This window comes from Tetranychus urticae, chromosome 1 (genome assembly GCF_039701765.1).
Source record: "Tetranychus urticae isolate SD_2017Ah chromosome 1, NJAU_TeUrti_SD_1.0, whole genome shotgun sequence".
In the NCBI taxonomy this organism is placed as follows: domain Eukaryota; kingdom Metazoa; phylum Arthropoda; class Arachnida; order Trombidiformes; family Tetranychidae; genus Tetranychus; species Tetranychus urticae.
Window position 1 is genome coordinate 23374341 of NC_142958.1, and position 21681 is coordinate 23396021.

The 21681-nt window shown below is 32.8% G+C and overlaps 6 protein-coding genes across 9 annotated transcripts; 4 read left to right on the top strand and 2 right to left on the bottom strand.

The window, feature by feature from the left end:
- The first annotated feature begins 1 nt into the window (after position 1).
- Positions 2 to 2920, top strand: LOC107362592 (DEP domain-containing protein 1A-like). 4 transcript variants are annotated; one of them, XM_025160945.2, is made up of 7 exons: positions 79 to 285; positions 433 to 493; positions 769 to 929; positions 1012 to 1511; positions 1623 to 2306; positions 2382 to 2542; positions 2615 to 2920. In XM_025160945.2, exons 1-7 carry the CDS (start codon positions 224 to 226, stop codon positions 2777 to 2779), a joined length of 1794 nt encoding a protein of 597 aa, XP_025016713.1. In that variant the 5' UTR covers positions 79 to 223; the 3' UTR covers positions 2780 to 2920. The 4 variants fall into 4 exon arrangements, with proteins under 4 accessions (XP_015785175.1, XP_025016713.1, XP_015785176.1 ...); XM_015929689.3 differs by having other exon boundaries at positions 2 to 285; positions 1623 to 2542; XM_089265831.1 differs by lacking the exon at positions 79 to 285 and having other exon boundaries at positions 293 to 493.
- On the bottom strand, positions 2890 to 5213 carry Vha44 (V-type proton ATPase subunit Vha44). Its single transcript, XM_015929691.3, has 3 exons — positions 4938 to 5213; positions 4381 to 4850; positions 2890 to 4288 (listed from the first exon to the last, which is right to left on the bottom strand). The coding sequence occupies exons 2-3, from the start codon at positions 4817 to 4819 to the stop codon at positions 3588 to 3590; spliced, it is 1140 nt and encodes a 379-aa protein (XP_015785177.1). The 5' UTR covers positions 4820 to 4850; positions 4938 to 5213; the 3' UTR covers positions 2890 to 3587.
- Positions 5214 to 5880: 667 nt separating this feature from the next.
- Positions 5881 to 8645, top strand: LOC107362830 (saccharopine dehydrogenase-like oxidoreductase). The gene is made up of 2 exons (XM_015929966.3): positions 5881 to 6365; positions 7476 to 8645. The coding sequence occupies exons 1-2, from the start codon at positions 6036 to 6038 to the stop codon at positions 8592 to 8594; spliced, it is 1449 nt and encodes a 482-aa protein (XP_015785452.1). The 5' UTR covers positions 5881 to 6035; the 3' UTR covers positions 8595 to 8645.
- Positions 8646 to 9631: 986 nt separating this feature from the next.
- Positions 9632 to 14261, top strand: LOC107362524 (nose resistant to fluoxetine protein 6-like). The gene is made up of 3 exons (XM_015929611.3): positions 9632 to 10015; positions 10124 to 11466; positions 13554 to 14261. The coding sequence occupies exons 1-3, from the start codon at positions 9757 to 9759 to the stop codon at positions 14100 to 14102; spliced, it is 2151 nt and encodes a 716-aa protein (XP_015785097.1). The 5' UTR covers positions 9632 to 9756; the 3' UTR covers positions 14103 to 14261.
- On the bottom strand, positions 14262 to 17512 carry Uxs (UDP-xylose synthase). The gene is made up of 3 exons (XM_015929612.3): positions 17086 to 17512; positions 16050 to 16951; positions 14262 to 15985 (listed from the first exon to the last, which is right to left on the bottom strand). The coding sequence occupies exons 2-3, from the start codon at positions 16114 to 16116 to the stop codon at positions 14811 to 14813; spliced, it is 1242 nt and encodes a 413-aa protein (XP_015785098.1). The 5' UTR covers positions 16117 to 16951; positions 17086 to 17512; the 3' UTR covers positions 14262 to 14810.
- A 145-nt stretch (positions 17513 to 17657) lies between these two features.
- SREBP (Sterol regulatory element binding protein) lies at positions 17658 to 21630 on the top strand. The gene is made up of 3 exons (XM_015929610.3): positions 17658 to 18198; positions 18340 to 18395; positions 18472 to 21630. The coding sequence occupies exons 1-3, from the start codon at positions 17881 to 17883 to the stop codon at positions 21473 to 21475; spliced, it is 3378 nt and encodes a 1125-aa protein (XP_015785096.1). The 5' UTR covers positions 17658 to 17880; the 3' UTR covers positions 21476 to 21630.
- Positions 21631 to 21681: the final 51 nt, after the last annotated feature.

Sequence of the window (21681 nt, forward strand, 5' to 3'; positions counted from 1 at the left end):
TGGAAATAACACATAGCTGTTTTTCAAGATCGAATGAGCACTTCTAATTGGACTGGTTTTCATGTGTTAAAATGATCTGCAAAAGGAGTAACTTAAATTTTAAGTTTATTTTGCTTTACTTTATGCTGCTTATCAATTAATTGTTGAGAAAACAAAAATTAAATCATAACATGGTGTCTATTTAATTCTTTGCCTTTGGTTGTCCCTGCAAAATATCTTTGGTATGCTATCCTTACAACGGCTGTTCATCGACCAATCAGCGACAAGCATCAGTTTGAAAACTTGGTAAACTTTGTTACAAAGCCATCTTTTTTGTTATTTATTTTATTTATTTACCTTTTTTTAATTATGTATTAAATTAGTCAAATTAGTACTTAATATTCTCTTAATTCTCCTGTGCCATCAATTATTATAAACATCTATGTATAAAAGCCAAAATAAACTGTCAAATGGGATTGAAATGACGGATGGGCCCTTCAAAGCAACTAAGCTGGTAAGTACTTATGGAGTTATTTTAATTTTAGGATTTCGCTTATTTTATTAAATTGTACAGCTCTTCTATCCATTTCCAATTCTTCTAGTTAGTTGAGAATCCATTCTAGAGTCAATTCTGATGATAAAGCTTTAAGAAAATTAGAGAGCATGATTGAGTTACCGCTTACAATGTGTGCTTGAGGAAAAATATGTAGCAACTCTTCGGATATTTTGTTTGATATTTACAATTTGTCTTATTTTAAAATTATTTATTTCATTTCTCTTTGTCTGCAGTGGAACCAGATAATCTATGATTTTAGTACAGGTATCAGCTTAAAAAGACACCGTCGTCACTTGAAAGCCTATGAAAATTGTTTTGTGGCCTGTAAAGCTGTTGACTGGCTATATGATTATTTGGCAGTCCATAAAAAAAGTGAAAATAAAGAGATTTCGAGGTAAATATTTTTTCTATTCAACAATTTTTTATTGTTGAGGATATTAATATAAATTTGTTAATTTTTTCTTTCTTTTTATTAGACAGCAAGCGATTCAATTGTTGGATAAGTTTTTAACTTACGATATTATTGAGAAAGTTGCTTGCAAGAATACAAGTTGTGCGAAATTCAAGGACAACAAGGATCTATATCGTTTAAAGAATGAAAACATACCTTATCCACATTTAGAAAATAGCCGTGATAATGATGAAGATGTTCCCTACCGAGAAGAAAAAGTTCTGGAAAAACAATGGAGCCAGTCGACGACTCAGAGTATTGATAATAGTGCCAGATTAACTCCAACAAAGAAGATATCTTCTTCATTTGATGCAAACTCAGCTCAGATCTGGAAAAATGTCATTCTTCAGCACCTTAACATGATGCAACCATTGGTCAACTCTCTTCTTGATGCTAGAGATATAAATTCCAGCTATGCTGCCACAAATGTGACAAATCTGAATAAGAATGGTGTCGTATTGATTGAGGACAAATCAAAAGATATTCCTCATTGGGTCATGTCTGCAATGAAATGTCTTGCGAATTGTAAGGCTTATTTTTATTTATATTGACGTTCCCACGTTTGCTAAATATGCTTTCCTAAGCGAATCATACACGAAATCATGTTAATATTGACTCTTTTTCTTTTCTCTTCAGGGCCAAATAACTCTGGAAATTCACTACCCCGTTATCCTGGTTTTGAACGCGACGTTTTCAATCTTATTAGAGAGTATTTTGTCAACCTTGATTCTCCAATGATTCCATCAAATTTCTACCCATTGATTGTTTCCGTGGTCAAAGAAACTGATCTTAAGAATATAAGTCAGAAGAATAGCCAACTTTATGCAAAAATAGGCTTGAAAGACCGTGAATTTACTTATGATACAAACACTTCAACTCCTCTCGCCAGTAAAATCAGTGAAATTAGACGTAATGGTGCTCAAATGAAAGTGAAAAAAGATGATCCAGTCTTTGAAACTGTCTTTCTTACTCAAAGTCCAATGACAAGAATTTTGTCTCATGATGCCTTGACTTCAATATTTTCTTCTATCGCATCCTCTGACGGATCATTAGATGGTTCTTCTTCTCCACAGAGTATTGACGCTTTCAACTCATACCGTAGACCAATAGAAGCTAGTAATTTACAACATCTTGCTACTTTACCTCGCAATTTGAGGAAACAACGATTAGAAGGGTTGAAAAAGTTCAAGCTAGAGAAAGAGCAAAATAAGAGCTCTTTATGCTTAATGAATTTCGGTTGCATTCTGCAAAGCCCATGTGAAGAGGGTGAATATATGATGGATAAAAGTGTAACCAACCTGAGAAATTTCTATTTTTCAAGTAAGCATTCACCTGAACCAGCATATTCTAATTTTATTTTTAGAGATAAAGATTCTAATACGAATGCTTCAACAGAAGGAGAAGAAAGAGTTGTGAATATACTAAATCTAGTTCTTCTACTCATACCACCTGAAAATCGGCGACACTTACACCTTCTTTTAAGATTGCTTTCAAGAATTTTAAAGAATAGTGAGCTCAAATTTCACTGTAATCATTCAGTGAGTATGGAATATTATGTAAGTGATTCTTTAATCCTTTTAAAAAACTATTTGAAGTAACTGACATATCTTTTTTCATCTTATTTCTAGATCATTGAGACTTTTACTAGATGTATCATTCATTCTGGCAACGAGAAAACTTACAACGAACGAGCTGCTCAATTATTGGTGTCAGTTATGTTGAAAAATACTGAAAAAATATTCAATATTCCTTCTTATGTAAAATACAAAGTGAACAGTATAATAAATTATTAGTTTGTTTTCATTCCCATCTTGGATGAAAAAACGATTTGAAGGATTTTGTAAGCTAAAAATTAAATTCCTGAATTTCATTCAATTTAGGACAATTCATCTTTTAAACAAAATTTCCAACCATTAAAGAACTTTTTTGAGTCATTTTATTGTAATTTTTCTCGGTTATCTTAAGATTCCAAATGTCTCTGAGTTTTTTGTACATTCATTTGGCAATGCTAGGCTTGATAAGGTTTTAGGGTTATGATCATCGGAATAAAACCAATCGATCTAGAAAATTTTGATGCATTCGATCTTCGAAGAAATGAGATGAAATAATTCGAGATAGAAATCGAAACAAAAAGAAAAAGGTAACAAAAAATTGATATTTGTTTTTCAAAAACATTCGGATAAAACAATTGAGTTTGTAGACAATCTCACAACTGGTTATTATCTTATATAGATATATGTATAATTATTAATTATATTTGTTTCAAACTTGATTATAAATAAGGGGAACAAAAATCGTCTCAAGCAAAAAAATCATTTTTGATCGTCCAATCCATCCTGACCTTAAATGCCACAGAATACGACTTGATATATATTTTGGTGACATATTAGTCCTGTTTTCTAGTCGTCAAAAGAAAAAACAGACTTGAAACTAACTTCTGACTAACTTGATTCATATAAGGGAATAGATATTTTTTGTATCAACAGCTTGTTTAACAGTTAAAATTCATTTCAAAACAACCGGAATTAATATTTCTGTTTAACATTGAGAAAACACCTTTAGATGGTACTTTTTCTTGTTTGGGCATCAAGACAAAACTCCTCATGGATTGGATAACATGTCAATATTAATCTTGAAATAAACATATGGATAGTACTCTTGTGGGCCCATGTTAAGGCCTGGAATGTCTTCAACTGGTCCACCAGCAGCTGATGTATCCAAGTGAGAATAGAGACTGTTCAGAGTTTCACGGAGTCTTCTTTGTTGTTTCTTATTGGGATGTATAAGTACAGCAAGAAAATTAACTGGTAATCCATATCGTAAAACAGATTCAACGAAAACTCTCAAAGCTTTCACATGGACCCAAGCAATAAAGGCTTCAGAAAAATTGATCTTCAGCCATCTCAGTAAATTTTGGAATTTCTTCTCTTTATCTTGTTCTAATTTAACCAGTTGATTTTTACTATCTGCAATTTCTTGTTCATTGTATTGGAAATCTCGAACAACAAATTTACACTCTCGAGCGCGAGTTTTAAACTCATCAATACATTTGGAGAAAAGGGTTACTGTGAATAGACCATGCTCATTGTCCTCAAAGATTAATTCCGATGACCTGGGAGCAACGTAAGCAGCTAGTTTTTCGTACTTCGCATTCCATTCTTTGAAGTATGCTTTAGGAACAACAACCAGCAAAGTGGTCAGATACTCCGATCCCAAAACAAAATGTTTCTTTTGACAAATATCACCAAGATTTCGGACTAGAAGTGATCCCGCTTGTTTTCTCTCCATAGATTGCAACGTACCTGAAAATTAATGTAAAGATTTTACAAGTTAAAGATGGTTGGAAAAGGGCTGGTAAATTAAGGACAGTTACTTCTGTGAAACTAAAACTTACCTTTTAGGGAATTATAAACCGAAGATTTTGTTTTAAGATCGGCATCAATTTGGGATAGTTGCTTGTTTATGATATCATAAAGAACTTTCAAACTTTGTTGTGAAGGGTATTTTGCTTTGTCCCATTGGAATTTTGTTAAATATACACTTAGCTCAACACCATTTGCTTTCAGATGCTCAAATACGTTGGCATTTTTGTTTTCAAAGATATCGTGGATACAGGTTGCCAGTTTACGGCTAACACTCTCAACATAAGCATCGAGTTTAGCAAGATCATCTGAGAGTCCAACAAGAGTGTCTAATGTACCAACTTTGAGGTCAGGAATGGGAAATTTATAATTCTTGGCTAAATCCTGCTTAGAAGTGACATTATTCAAGCTTTCCCAAGTTTGATGGATTGTTTTCTCTCCAGGAGCTGAGATGAGCCAAAATTCACTCATGATCTTTCTTTATATTAATATTTCTTTTTGACTGTGAGAAAATAAAAATGATAAAATTTGAAATTGTAGATAAGTTAAATAAAATAAGAGAAGGAATGTCAAAACAAGGAAAGCTTACCTGAGGAGTGTTAGTATTTTCCAACCGAGAGGATTGGCTTGTTTGTTAAGGCTGATGGTAAACAGATATAACTGTATGGAAAAGCCTTGTACACAATCAAAGATACACCATTAACCGTATTATTAAAATTTAGGTGAAAAATAGATGAAACAGATGGATTGCATCAATGTAAATTAAAACAAAAGAAAATATAAAAGAAGATTAAAAGAAAGATTAAACAGGATTAACAGTTAAAATGTCCAATGACTTTAAAGAAGATGTCATTCAGGACGTCGTTTAAAGATTAAAAAAATGAAAGGCGTTTAATAGGGAAATCTCAATTAATAACTACTGTTCTCTAATATAGAGGTCTCTAATAATTATTTCCTATTGAAACTAATTGTAATTAGATTTCAAATGATTGTTGACAGAAAGATAAAGCTGCCAATGTTAACAATGTTAATGAGAGATTCAATAACAATCTCACAATGATAACAAGAAACTAACGTCCTCTAAACTCAAAGCAATGAACTATCCTAAAATTCAATTCAAGAGCCTTTGCACTTTCTTTCTCTTTCTATTTCTCTTCATAATGTTGATAATTTTATAATTATAAAATGCAATCAATTAAATTTTCGATTATTTGTTCGATTCAACAATTTAACGTTCTATCAAAGCATTATTCATTGAACAATGAACAAACAGTCATAAATTTAACGCCAAATGTTGCCCATTTGAGTAATCATTGAAATTAGCGAGTTTATGACATAAACATACAATGAGCGTCAATAATTTGATTCGAAGTATCGGTCTATTCATGAAACGTGATGTGAATTGTTTTTTAATTTGATAAATCGTTAATAAGATCTTACAATTATAGTAAATTTTTAATGGTAAACAAATTGATTGGTGGATGAGGGCAGCACTTTCATTAAGGAAGTTTTGCTTAGTTTCTATGGATACAATTGACATAAGAATGAAAATTTGATTTCTTGAAAATAAATTAGCAAACTTTTACGTTCTTTGTAATTTATTGTTATTTTTACTCGAGAGATTGGCGATAATGTTCAAGGATCATTTTACTCTTGACTTTCTGATAGATTCCTACAATCAACTATAATGTCTGAACGTGAATTTGACTTTATTATTTTCGGTGGAACCGGAATTACGGGAAAATGTGTTCTACGAAATTTGGTTAAAGAGTTGGAATTGGAAAAAAGGCCTCGCTGGATTGCCATCGTGGGCTCCAATAAAACTCAATTGAAAATGGCCGTCACTGAAATTGCTATTCAAATGGATCGTAATCTAAACGATGTGGATCTAATTGTGGCTGATTTTAATGATGAAGCCAGTCTTCTTTCATTGTGTGCTCGTACAAAGGTGCTTCTTAATGCTTACGATCCTTGTAATACACTTTTAAGAGAAAAATTGGCCAAAGCTTGTATTGAGGTGAGTAAATCATTATTTTATTCAGATATTTAGATGAGCTACCCAATCATGAATGAAAGATACTTCTTTAAATCTGTAATTACAATAAGAATTGTTTATAAAATCAGTAAATTACAACCCTGAACTTCCAATAGGCAGTAAAAGACAGAATAGTTGTTTGATTTAGCGTCGCAATTGATAGCACATGTCTCTAATTGTGTTTTTTTTGTGCTTCTAAATGTGTTCGTTCCCCTAGGAAGCCTGTGCCTTAATGTTCGTCGACACGGTACATTATATTGAATCGTATATGAATATATTATCGCTTCGCAGTGGCTATTTACTTTCCTTCCAGGAAAAACGCTTTAATACATATTGAACTACACATTTGCGAATGAAAATCTAGAATTCTTTATTATTCATTCTCTACGACATGAGCCGAAAAAATCGTAATAGTATCTGTGACACTTACCTTGTTAGTTTTATCCGCTTTTGAATCTAATGAGAGCACGAGATATCGAGGAATTTCCAGGTGCTAAAAAGGTGCTTTATTTTGTTGATCTGTGTCCATCTTTCATTGACTTTTCTAAATTTCTGTTCATTTTCATGCATAATTACCCGCTGGTTGCATCCTTGAAATAAATGGTCAACGTCAATGAAACTTGTTTGTTTGTACATTTAAGTGCTAACATTTCCTCTCTCAATTCAGTTAATCATCAAAATAATAAAATTGATAAGTCTAATTTATATTCTTATTACCCTTTTGACGTCTTAAATCTCGTTTACCTTGAAAATTTACAAAATATTTTCAATACTGCTTTGTATTGCTCAAATTGTCCTTTCCATTCAATCTTAATCATAGCTAATTTTGACAGTGACAATATAAAGTTATTGTTCCTTATCATTTTTCTTATTGAAATGCTATTAAAAGTAAATTATGTGTTTATTCACCCCTTAGGCTATCACCATTATAAAGGATGTCGACCGAAAGAATAGAGAAAATAGCCTCTTATTGAATTCAGAACTTTATTGATTCAAGTTCAAGAACTCTTATCAAAATTCATATTCCTTAAAATTTAATACGCTTTTTATTCTGCTTATAAATGATTGATTTGTTTTTTTTGTTATTTTCAGAAAAGAACTCACATGTTGGATATTTCCGATGATCCAGAATTCATCGAACTAATACAATTCAAGTATCATGAGGCTGCTAAAGCTTCTGGTGTATATTTAATCTGTTCAGTTAATTTCAATTGTGTCCCGATCGACATTGGAGTCGACTACTTGAAGCAACAATTTTTACCAGCTGGAAGACTGCATTCAGTCGAAAGTTACTTTTCATTTACCCGCAACAATCACCGTTATCATCCCCAATTGAACTCTTTCGTGGTAAATCCAATTCTTCAGTCTAGTTATTTGAATAACTCAATGCTGACTTATCACAATAATGCTGATATTAAACCCTCTCAACTCTCTCAATGGATTACTTCATCTACATCATCAACTGACGCAAATTCACTTCGCTCGTTGTCATTATCATCATTTAAATCATCTAAATCACTTTTAAAGTGCTTTCCTCGCAGAAACAAGGAACTATCAGCTTGGTCAATTCCAATCGCCACGAATAAAGTTATCTGGAAAAGTCAAAAGTGGTTTTACGAAGCCTACAGAGAACCTCCGATCCGTTTTGAGCAACATCTAGTTGTCTCTCAATGGCACCAACTAATTTTCATAGTTTTATCTCTCATTTATTTAACCTCGTTGAGTTGGTTTTCATTTAGTCGTAAATTATTATCAAATTACCCAGATTTATTGACTTTTGGCTTTTTAAGTAATTCTAATAATGACCGAAAAGAAGTCAAACAATCTCTCGACAATAACAATAATAGCTCATCATTAACATCATTAACAACATCGCCACCGTCATCAACTCCTTCACCGTCATCGTCTTCGTCATCATCTTCATTTTCAATTCATCTTGTTGGACAAGGTTGGGACTCCCCTAGTGACTCTTCTGATGGACAATATAAATTCCCACCCAACAAAACTATCAGAGTCTCGATAAATGGATCCAAATCAGACTGTGAAACAACTTCACTGATTTTAATCCAAAGCGGTTTGACTATTCTCGAAGAATCAAGTTCAATGCCGTACAAAGGAGGATGTCTAACACCAGCCTTCGCTTTTCGTTACACTTCAATACGAGACCGCCTCCACCAGAAAGGATTGCAATTTAAAATACTCCATCATTAATTGTCAAATATTGCTAACAATCAGTTGAATAAATTTTGTTTTACTATTAAATATTCAAAAAATTTATTTCGCCAGAATAATGAAGTTTAAGATTTACAAATGATACTCATAATCGCATCTAATGTGGATTCGGCCAACTTGGTTGACTTCTTACAAATCTTAATGAATACATGTAATAATCATGATTAGTAATGCTAATTGAAGCAAAGTCATACCAACTGTTTATTACTCTGATAATTTTAAGATTATTTTAATTTCAATTTATTAAATTTCAAATCCTTACACCATGTAACTGCAGAAAATTCAGCTTTATTCAAAAACCATGGTCAGCAACTTTTAAGAATGAGACTTCATTTTGTCCTTAAGCAATGAGTAATCAATATTTCTTGCCTGTTTATTTATTTGAATATTTTAAATATTTCATGTTATTATGACTTGTATGATTAAGTAATTGCCCTTCGCAGATAAAAGATCGAGAAAATCAAATTTAAATGTAAAAGTGCATGTTTAAATTATAATATTTAAGATAACAATTTCAACTTCTGAATAAAAATCACACAATACAATGTTTTTGAACTATTCTTGTGAATAACAATTTCTTTCTTTCTAAAAACAACAAAGTGCTATTTCTTTGACAATTATGAAATTAATAACTTGTGTTTGCAATTAATTATCCTGATGCTTTTGGGGAAAGCTTTAAATATTAATGCATTTATCTTTGGATGAAGGTTAGAAAGGGTTAAATAATTTTATTAGATCAAGGCTTATCCATTTGAAATTCCCAGTTGTCGATAAAAATAGATGATTTGTAATTTCTGACTAGCTTATAGCGTTATATGTTGAACACAATCACTGTAGGGAGTGCTGACAGCTCAACATTAGTCAATATTAGCCTTCAGGCAGCATGCTGGTCTTTTCAAATGAAATAAATATATTCATTTCTTGAATATTTTACTCACAAAGATGTGTATCAAACCTGATTTCCCACTAGCATTTTACGGATCACTTTGAATAATTGCCACAAAACTTAATTAAAACAAATCATTCGTAAAATGGTTTGATACTGGGTTAAATTCAGAGTTAATTATTATTAATATTTCATTAGTCGTCTTAAAACTTAAACCATTTTTTTCATTTCATCCAACAATAATACAGTTTGAACATGGTTAAATCCATGGGAAATTACATCTTGATTTGGTTCTTTTTGGTTTCGATTGTGCCGCTCAACTGTGAACCCGATCATTTGCAATCTTGGAAAAACTTTTGGTCTATTAGTGATTCAGCTTTTAGAAAATTAGGAAATTACTTCGACAATCAGTTAACACCGTTAATCAAATCGGAATCTATTTCAAGTTCTTGCCAAGGATCGTTGTTGAAATTCATCGATGGAATTAAAAATTTCGATATCGACAGTGTTAGGAGTAAGTATTGTTTACATTTGGACATGTTTCTACTCAGTGATCGTGAACATTTGGATGAAGAGTTTAAGCTTTGTTTCTAATTTGATTTATGTGCCTTCTCATTGTCAGTGTTTGATTCCTGGGGTAAACTACCATCAGGGTTACTATTTGGATCTTGGAGTGACCTAGGGTCGTTTGATCAATGTGTGTCGCTGGAAAACAGTCAATATTGTTTACTCACTGGATCTATGCCGTTGCCTTCCAAGCGACAACATGAAGGTTTATTCATTCCACTTGATAAATCATCATTCAATTTAACCGACCCTCTATCAGTTCATCTGTATCCGTATGCCCATTATTTTCATAATGTTAACTTAACATTTGGTGTTTGTGCCCCTCGTGAGTGTTCACCTCAGGAGATGACTTTAATAGCTAAGTCACTGATTCATTCATATGGTCTTCAGATGAAAGTCAATGTTGATTTATGTCAACATCGAGCCAAATCAGGGAATCAAATATTATTCCGTGAATATGTTGCTCTGATAATCATTTCAACTGTGATTGCCTTGAACATATTTGGAACCATTTATTCAACGCATCCATTTCTTGGCCATTTTAATTTCCCGCTGAACTGGAGCAAGCTTTTATCGACTACCAACAATCAGCCCAATCGCTCTTATCCTTTCATAGAGTGTTTCAAATTTTTTGCTATGATTTATCTCATATTGACTCATGTTGGATGGGCTTTTAATCACAACTCTTTCCATTCGATCTTCAAAATTCAATCAATGTACAAGGGAATTCTTGGTTACTCATTATTACCCTCTTACATGGGCTCTGAAGTTTACTTTCTTATGACCGGACTTGAATTGATGACCTTTTTCCTTTCATTCAAGGGAAAGTTCACTTTCTCTTCAGCAATCAGTTTTCTTTTAATACGATGGGCTCGTTTTGTGACGCTTATTGGCTTTTACATTAGTCTTTATATCCTCGTCTTTTCTGATCATGTTCGTGATTTAGTTGGTGGACCATTTTGGTCTCATCTTTACTCTGCTACATCCATACCTGGTACTTGTGGTGAGCGTTGGTACAGTCATGTTTTGTTATACAGTCATTTGATGGCTAATCCTGATAATTGGAATCTCTGTATGATGCCTGATTGGTTTCTTCAAGTTGATTTTATTCTGGCTTTCATGTTTCTGCTTGTTCTTTGGCCTTTGCGAATGTCTCATAAACGCTTATCCATTTCAGTGGCAATGTTTTTCATATTTTCAGGGTCTGTGATACTTGGTTTGGTCATTTATTATAAATCAGCATCACCAACTTGGTTACCTTACAATTATGTTAATCAACAATTAGCAGTATACCTTGCTTATGTTCACTCCCAACCATATACTCATATGAGTCCTTATTTTATCGGTGTATTGCTTGCATTTGTATTACAATCAAAGGATCCAATTATCAAAAGAAAGGTATGTTCAATCAAGTTTCGAGTAGTTTAATTTCAACTTGTTTCATAGTTTTTACTAAAAAGACAAAATCAACACAATTGTCACATTTTTACACAAATTGAAACAAATACGAAAAACAAATGGACAAAAACGGCTAAAAATCAATTTCTAGCAAATTTAGCTTATGTAGGTTTGTAGATATACAAAATATGAGTCCATTTGTGTAATTTAAAGGTTTCTCTGATGAACAGTTCTCGAGAAAATCGACTTCGAAGTTGAAACTTGCACAGCTTTTTGTACAGTTATGGATGCAGATTTTTTCAGGAAACTCGTTCACCTTATGTATCTTTAGATGAACAATCAGGAAATCTATTTATTTCGAGTAATAAAACTTTTATTTTTTTGTAAAACAGTTTAGTTCGAATTTTAGTTAAAGCTGTCGCATTCGGTGATCTTAAGTGTTAGAGAGATGAAACTTATAATTTGTCCATAAAAATTGGGGACTCACATTATGGATTGAACCATTTTAACAATTTATACCCAGTTCTCTTGATTTTGGCCATTGGCCTTAAAACTTTAGTCCTCGATATTTCGAGTATGGCATACCTTACAGTTACCACTCTTTCGCCAAACATTAGATTTCAATATAGACTTTAACATAACATGAGCCAATTTCGAATAAAATCTGAACTAATTCATTTAATAATGAAGATACTTATAACGTATAAAATTTGTGTTTTGCTTTATAAATAAAGTCTCAAATCTCACAACATGATTTACACAATGATATAATTTTTTTCGTACAATCTTGAATAATTTAATATTGCAACATATTATAGTCCATAATGGAATCTAATGTTTGGCGAAAGAATGGTAACTTTAAGATGTACCATTCTCGAAATATCGATGCTCAAAGTTTTAAGGCCAATGGCCAAAATAAAGAGAACTGGTGATAAATTGATAAAATAGTTCAATCCATAATGTGAGTCCACAATTTTTATGGACAAATTATAAGTTTCATCTTTCTAACACTTAAGATCACCGAATGCGACAGCTTTAACTGAAAATCGAACTTGATCTATTTTACAGAAACGGAAAATGTTATTTCTCTGAATAAGATCATTTTACGGTTGGAAATTAAAAGTTAAACCAGTAAAATAAGTTTCGTGTAAAAATCTCCTTCCATTGTTGCACAAAAGGCGGTCAAAGTTTCAACTTCGACTTCGATTTTCTCGAAAACTGTCCATCGGAGGAATTATTTAACAGTACTAATGAATGCAGTTTTCATGTCCCTACAAACCCACCAACTCTCAACTTTTGACTCAAATGTTCGAGCCTTTTAGCATTACTTATTGCATCTCGTTTGCAAGTTTAACCAGAAAATTGGTTTGTTTAGCAAGAAATGGGTTTAAATGAGTTTGTTTTGTTAAATAAGTGGTTTATCGTGCATTTACAGCCCAAAAATCAAGACCCAAATGCGCTGATGGAAAATTATAAAGTTGCATTTAATTATTAATTAGTAAAGAAGTAAATTGGTAAAAGAATGATTATTGTAGGATATGTCAATATCGAAATATCGATGCTAAAAGTTTAAAGACCAATGGCCAAAATCAATTGAACTGTTGATGATCCGAAAAAAAGTATTTGATCGACGATGTGTAAGAACAATTTTGATGGACAAACAACAAGTTTGTATCTCTCTAGCTGTTAGGGACATAGAATGCGATCGGTTTAACCGAAAATCGAACTTATCTGTTTTACAAAAAAACAAAATTCTATTTCTGAAAATGAATACATTTTCTGGTTGATCATCTAGAGACACACCAGTAAAATCAAGCAAAGCGCAAAAATCTGATTCCATAATTGTACAAAAAGCTCTGCAAGTCTCAACTTCGAATTAGATTCTCTCTAAAACTGTTCATCAAAGAAATCTTTAAGCCACGCGAATGGACTCAGTATTTATATCAATACAAATCAAAAGAGTCTCAATTTGAAAGAAAATGATTTTTACCCGTTTTCGTTCATTTGTCTATGAGTATTTGTGGCAACTGTGTTAATTTTGTCTTTTAATTAATAGTAACAATCGGTTTCATATTGTCATTTAATAGATACACTTACGCTTCATGTGGCTTCTTTGGTTCATATTTAACACAATTATTTTTGGCTACGAATTTTATATCAACTTCAATATTGGAACAATGTCTTCTACTGTTTCCATCATATATGCCAGTTTTTCACGAATCTTATGGTCATTCTTGTTTGCTTGGCCAATTTATTGTCTTCACTATGGATTCGTTCCTGATGGCTTATATCGTTTCACTTGTTCTGGTTTCTTCAAACCCATGGCGAGAATCAATCTGACGGTTTTGTTTATGAATGAAATTATCATTCGAATGCGAAATGCTACACAAATTTATATTGCCGATCCAACATTTTTCAATACATTCATTAGTATTGGTACTCCAGTCATTGTGTTTACTTATGCACTCTCGTTCATCGTCTCATCTATGGTTGACGGCCCTTCAATTAGTCTGGTTAAGAGTTATTTAAAAAAGGATGGTAAATATGATGAATATCTGAAGAAGCCAAATGTGAACTTAAACAACAATTTAATCAGCTCGACTCAACTAGAGAAGGAAAGTTCTAAAAAAGATTGAGACAGAATTCTTGATCCAATTTAAGGCTTAATGCTAATACTAATGTTAATACTTAATGATAAGGTATTAATAAATTAGTTTTATTTAAAAAGGAAAGATCGCGCTTTTTAAAATATTATAATATCTATTACATTTATTAAATAATGACAACAATTTAAATTTTACGTTAAATAAATCCTTTATTGATTGCAAGGTTAAAATAAAAGGTATGCGGATTGGCCAAATATACATTGAAATTAAAATTTTACCTATGAATCTGTCTTTTAAACTAGATTCGCGTTATATTCAATAAAATGAAAGATGAAGATGGCAATTCAAATGAAATTGCAATGATAAAACTGTAACTATAATGAAAGTTTATCATAGAAGTGGATCGCAGAAGTTACTTTTTGAAAATCTTGTTTAAGTGGCTCCTTTTGATTTCGATTGAGGCGAAGAAATGAAAGCATCGTTGATTCTCATATGAGAAGGTTGATTTAGTCGGATAGCTTCTGACTGTTTAAATTTATATAAATTTACAATCCAATGATATTAGCTAACTAGTGGCACATAACATCAAGTAGAGATCACATCAAGCATTAGTGTGGTCATTTGAACATCACAATCAATTTCTAGCTGCTAATTCAATACACATATTTTGATTTCAAGTTGATTAGGTTGTAGAGATTGTTGGTCATAAGAAATTTAGAGATGTATGAATTATACTCGTCAATTTTCATTTAAATTAGACATTTCCTTTCTGAAATATTCGATAGTTTTCTTGAGTCCAATTTTTAAAGGAACTTTTGGAGTCCAGTTCAATTCTCTTCGAGCTCGAGAAATATCTGGTCGTCGTCGTTGGGGATCATCTTCAACGCCATCAGTAAAAACAATTGAGCTACTTCCTCCTACTAAATTTTTAATTAAAGTAGCAAACTCCAAAATTGTATACTCTTCAGGATTACCTAGGTTAACAGGCAAAGAATAGTTACTGTTCATCAGCTTGATCAATCCGTCCACCAAATCGTCGATATAAGCAAAAGATCGAGTTTGTGTACCATCACCGTAAATAGTTATTGAATGATTAAGTAAAGATTGCATGATGAAATTGGAAACAACTCGACCATCATTTATATTCATTCGTGGACCATAAGTATTGAATATTCGCGCCACTCTAACAGCAACATTTTCTTGCTTGGCATAAGCATAGGATAAAGCTTCGGCAATGCGTTTACCCTCATCGTAACATGATCGAGGACCAATAGGATTAACATTGCCCCAATAATCTTCCGGTTGGGGATGGACTTGTGGATCACCGTAAACCTCTGATGTTGATGCCACCAAAACGCGAGCTCCAATACGTTTGGCCAAGCCAAGCATGTTTATAGTACCCAGTGCGTTGGTTTTAATTGTTTTAACTGGATTAAACATATAATGAGGAGGTGATGCTGGCGAGGCTAAATGATAAATTTGATCCACTTCAATATACAATGGGTTTACGATGTCATGGTGGATTAGTTCAAAGTTTTTATGAGAAAACCAATGATGAAGATTACTTTTCCTTCCAGTAAAAAAATTATCAACAACCGTAACTTCATGGCCATTTTTCATTAAAATGTCAACCAAGTGTGAACCTACAAAGCCAGCGCCTCCAGTAACCAGAATACGTTTACGCTCAGGAGATGATAGCCTGCGTGTATTTGGTACGTTCTTGGAAGTTGAACCTTCTAGAATTTTGATCCTTAGTTCAAGATCTTTCAACTGGTCGATTAGGATTTGATTTTCTCTTGACAATTTTTCCATTTGATCATCGGACACGAAGCTTGATTTTTGTAGGGATTCTTTTCCAACAGATAGCACATGATTTTGGTGATAAAAATCCAATTTTACATAGAAAAAAATGACTGAAAATAGAAAGAATTTATTAGTCTAATTATTTTGCTTGCTGTTGTCATTGCAAATACTTACCAAGAATTAAACACATAAGGGTTATGAATATAACTGCAGTGAAAAATCGACCACCAGAACGTGTCATAATTAATTGTAAAACATTGATTAGTCAAAGCGGTGAATTGAAAGTTGTACTCTTGAAGGAGAAAAGGAGAAATAACTGGCAGATTCCTTTTTGATGAGATAGTTATGTAATGAACACTAATAGTAAAGACTAGGATGGATCATTTGCACGTTATTATGTTCAGGATTGAAGTAAGTAACCATTGAGGGACTAGTTAATTAACGATAAATACATTTATAATAAAGATAATAAGGATAGGCGCATTACAGGTCCAGAGTCAACAGAAATAAGCTTCAGTTTGATAAATGGATATAAGCTCAAATTGTCATTCCAGTACGATTATACGATTAGCAGACAGTTTATCCTTGCTCTTTGAATAAAATTGCTTGTAAATAAACATCAGGCCAAAATAATTCAAATAAGTGAGAATAGATCCAGCAAAATGCAATTTGTTATTGGACTCTTCTTGAATAATGATAAAGCTAGAAATAGGAGTTGAAATCTGGATCCAACTAGTGAATGGAAAACAATGTAATCAGAGAGATTGTCTTTCACTACTGAATAGACCACATCACTGAAGGTATAAAACACATTTGTAGAAGAAATTAACCAGGATGTAAAATCAAATCATCTTGTGTAAATAATATGCTGCAACGGTCGCTCAAATGAGATACAATGATACCAGTTGATAGTTTCCTGTTGTTTACCCTTAATACGAAGTAATGGAACATCAGCAATAAAACTCAAGTGGATTGGCAATTAATTTAACAAAGATGCATCCTGGTAAATTGGCAAGTTTGACCAACGTCAATGGCTTTAAAAATTTGAACTCTTCTGAAAGACTATTGAGCTGAACCTAAAGATGAAATCATACGGATAGAGAACAATGTTAAATTTAGCCAAATCATTGATATTAGTAATACATAGACAATAGTTTGATGAATTTAAGCAGTGATTAATCAATAATTTATGGAAAGACATGAAACTTACCATTTAGTAACAGATGATTGTTGCATCCTTTCATTGAGAAACGTAAGCTCAACAGCTTCTCATCCAGACTGGTTACCAGATGTAAACAAAAACATTTATGACAAATATTCCAGTACTTTTTAAGTGATTTGGATAATATCCAGTAGTAATTTAATTCATTTTCAGGTTTACACAGTGTTGATAGAAATGGCTTTAATTTTGATGCAGCATGTTAACCAATCTTACTAGGATTGTAAGGGTTAAAGAGGTGTTTAAATTTGACAGGCCATCTTGAAAGATTTATCATCATGCATCTCACCATAGCCTATCCATCAGCCTCCAGGTTGAGAGACTGCTTTTTTTCATTGAGCAATAAATTCTGTAAGGTGTGAAAAATTTTCGGCTGAATAAAACGATGAATAGATTAAGAATCAATTTCCAGACAATAAGTGCAAGAATTAAACATCAGTTGATTGCATCACAACTCAAACAGGATAGGTCTGTTTACCTCGCGTGATTGTAAGCTCCGCCCTGTCATACGAGCTTTCATTTCAGCTTGAATTGTTGGATGTTTGTGTTATTTGTTTTTTCTTAATTTTATTCAATAATCAGCTCTAATTTATCAATTTTCATTTAATTTTCTTCATTAGATTTCTCTATTCATGATGAAGATTATTCTGGTGCAAACAGTTGTTCATTATTACAGTCTGTAAAGTGATAAATAAAGAAGAACATCATTGTTTCAAAAAACATCAATAGTGTTTCTCTAGATTCATAGTTTTGTTATGAAGTATTGAATGTGTTCATCTTTCAACCATGGAAGTTAACTCAATCAAGGAAAATTTAGTTAACGGGTTTACTTTTGACTCATCTTCTCTAATCTCGCCGTTTACTGGAGATGATGTTTTCTCTTCCAACCAAATTAATGCGCCTTTGGGTGATCATAATGAGGATGAGTTTGACCAGATGCTCCAACAAATCGGTTGTTTTGACATCAATATGTTAAATTTGGAGAACAGTGATTTATTCAATGTTGCTGATTTGGAAGGCTCCGCTTTGACACCTGATTCAGGAAAGTTTGAACAGTCTCCTGATCTAGTTGGAGATTTAAAAGCTGAATTAACCTCAATTCAGGTAATGTCTTATTTTAACTTTCAAAGCTGACAATTGTGAGCCGAATTATGATTCATGATTTATTTAAGGCTCTTTTTCAATACCCCCGGTTTAATGTACATAAAATTAATACAATTCCATATTTCTTATATTTATCTGCAGCCATTCGACTCGACCAATGGAGTATCATCAAATAATTCACCCGTTTTAGATTCTAGGTATTTATTTGATTATTATTACATTTATTCCTGATTTTTCCATTTTAATTCATTCTAATGTTTGTCTTTTTTATAGCGAACCTTTGTTAAAACAATATAATTTAATTAATCAAGCATCTATCCAGCCTATTCAACAATATCAAAGCCAGTTACCTCAACAAACAGTATCTCAAACCCAGTTGAAATTACCTGATCCACCAGCTCAACCTATGGATATTGGTACTACGGCAAAAGTTCAGAGAGTCCAAGCCACTATCCAGCCTTTAATTCAACAAGCTGTCATTACTACACCGACACCTCCCCAGAACACTGAACCATCTATCATTTGTGTTGATCAAAACCAAAAAACCACAACTGTTCCAATCAATTTGAATGACTTGATATCCATTATAAGAGAGCAACAACAACAGAAACAACAACTATTTATTCAGCAGAAAGTTCAAGAAGCATTGATTCAACAAATTCAATCAAATGCATGCTCTATCAATACAGCTCCCGCTACAGCTACTAAAATTCCTTTGGCCACTGAACAGTTGAATCAAAATAAAGTTGGTAATTTTTTTGATGCCCAAATTGTTACAGATGGCTCAGGTTCGATTTTAACAACTCAAGCTGTCCCAATCACCACCCCAGTGACAGTTTCAGTTGCAAATCCAACTACCACATTAATTACAGCCACCCCGATTATTTTACAACAAAAAACTATAGATCCAGTGCCGGATAAATTTCCGATTACTAGACTTGCGACTATACCTGCTACTAATCAAAGTAATCCTCGTCAATCAACCACCCCTTCTATCAAAAGAGAGCCTCAATCACCTCAAAGTGATTGTGAAAGTCCTAAACGAGGTAAACATGCCGTACCCGAAAAACGAACCGCTCATAATGCTATTGAAAGAAGATACCGATCATCTATTAATGATAAAATCACTGAATTAAAAAATATGGTTGTTGGTACAGACGCTAAACTCAACAAATCAGCAGTTCTCAAAAAAGCAATTGAATATATCCATCATTTAACGACTTCTAATAATAAATTGAGACAAGAAAATTTAGCTTTGAAAGCAGCTTTAGCTAATGACAATGGTTCACTTAAATCGCCAACCAGTATCCCAGCCTCTGATTCACAAGATATTACTCCACCTATTTCTGATTGTTCTTCATCAGCCTCTTCACCAGACCAAAGTGGCATCCGATCTCCTTCTGAACCCGAATCACCAATTATTTGGGCATCTGATGGTTCACGAATGTTACTTTGCGTCTTTGTTTTCGGACTTCTTGCTTTCAATCCATTCTCAATTTTCTTGAATTCCGATGATATGCAAACTTCTTTCGCTGGTAGCACTGATCATGGCTCTGGTCGGTCAATTCTTAGTATTTGGCATACTGACAATTCTCTCGGGTGGACTGAATTATTAATATCCTACTGGAAATCAATCGCACTTTGGTTACTTAATATTTTTATTTGTTTTATTACTTTGAAAAGAGCCTTTCATCATTATCCAATAACTGATCAAGGTGAAAGAAAATATTGGATATACATGGTTCAAGCTAATCAAGATCTTCAAAAGGGTAACATAAGATCTGCTCAGCACAATTATATGGCTGCTCTTGAAATTGTTCGTCGTTCAACACTTCCTAAAACTCTTCCTGGAGAAGTATTGGCTGTTACATGGCAGCTTATCCGTTTCTGGTTACACTTCTTTTATCTCGGTCGATTGTTAGAGGATTACGAGTACCAAGATAAAAATCTTCTTAGTATTGCCTGTTTCCTCCACTGTAAACTAAATTCGATCGATTTAATTGTTAACCAAGGGAAATTTTCTCTCATGGGATATTTTTATGCTTTATCGGCCATAAACGAATCTAAAGCTTTAGGACATGAATCTGGACCTTTGGTTAGTTCACATATTTTGGCTGCTTTGCGATTCAAGATTATCTCCAATCTTTACGCTCGTTATTTTTTGAGAAGAGCTTTGTCTTACTGCAAATCTGATAAAATTGAACATTACCTTCTCAACCCTATTGGGCGCAAATTTTTTAACAAATCACATCATCATTGGAACTACACAGCTGACAAGTCTTCTATTTTTGTCAAGACTCCGGAAAAAATTGTTGATCCATTCACATATAATTCAAGAGAATATAGACGTTATTTGATTAAAAAATCAATTTTAACCATGATAAACCCAAAAAGTGGAATAAAAACAGAGAATAGTTCATCAAAGGTAAACAAAGGCCGTAGTAATTTATCGATTTCATTGCTGGCAGTCATCAGTGAGTTGTCAAACAATAGTAAACTATTTGGTGATGACATTGCTTACTGGTGGAGCAATGTAATCAAAGCTGCTTATTTCTGGTTCATCGGAGATGATCAATCAGCTCACGCAGTTACTTTGATTATTCCTGACAGTTTACGCAACAATTCGTTGGCCATCACCCTTTTATTAGGTGGTAAAATGAAAAAATATATTGAAATTAAAAAACCAAAAGATACTAAAATTCTGATGAAATTATTGGATCGGGCAAGTTACGAGTTATGGCGATCAATAGAGATGAATGAAAGTCAAAAGCTGCAAGATGATTGTAATCAACAAATAATCCAAGCTTTCCAATTGTTATGCACTGAATGGCTACTTTCAACACGATTGAAACTTTGGGAATTGAATTGTGACTCACTATCTTCATCCAGTCAATATCATATTAGAGGGTTCCGTAAAGATTTATCAACTCTTCGGTATATGGTTCAACTTATTCCAAGTGGAAAAACTAAATTGTACCTTCACGAAGGATCCTATCGATTAATAAGTGGATCAAACCCATTAATTGCTCAAAATCTTTTAGAAAGAGCATTAAGAAAAAGAAGACAAAATGGCTTAAGTAATATTATTTGTGCTACTGGGGAACAAAGGAATACTCTGTCAATCAATGATCAAAAAGACATTGTAAATGCATTGTTCATGATTGGCAAACACTTACCTTCTCAATGTTTATCCTGTTCTGGTGAAAAAGAAGGCTACCTTAAAGAGGCAGAAGCCATTATGAATCGACATCAAAGTGACAAAAGCCTTCTCTTGTAAATACTAACTGTAATCAATTGAACCATGCTACATTTACGTAGTCAGCTTCATTTCTTTTATTCAATCTCATTTATTGTACAATAAATTTATAGATTTGACGAGAATATTCATAGTGTATTTCATTTTGTCCTTAATAAATCTTTTCATATCTATTACTTTTATGCTAATACTTATTTACTCTTAAGCTATAAATACATTAAAATATA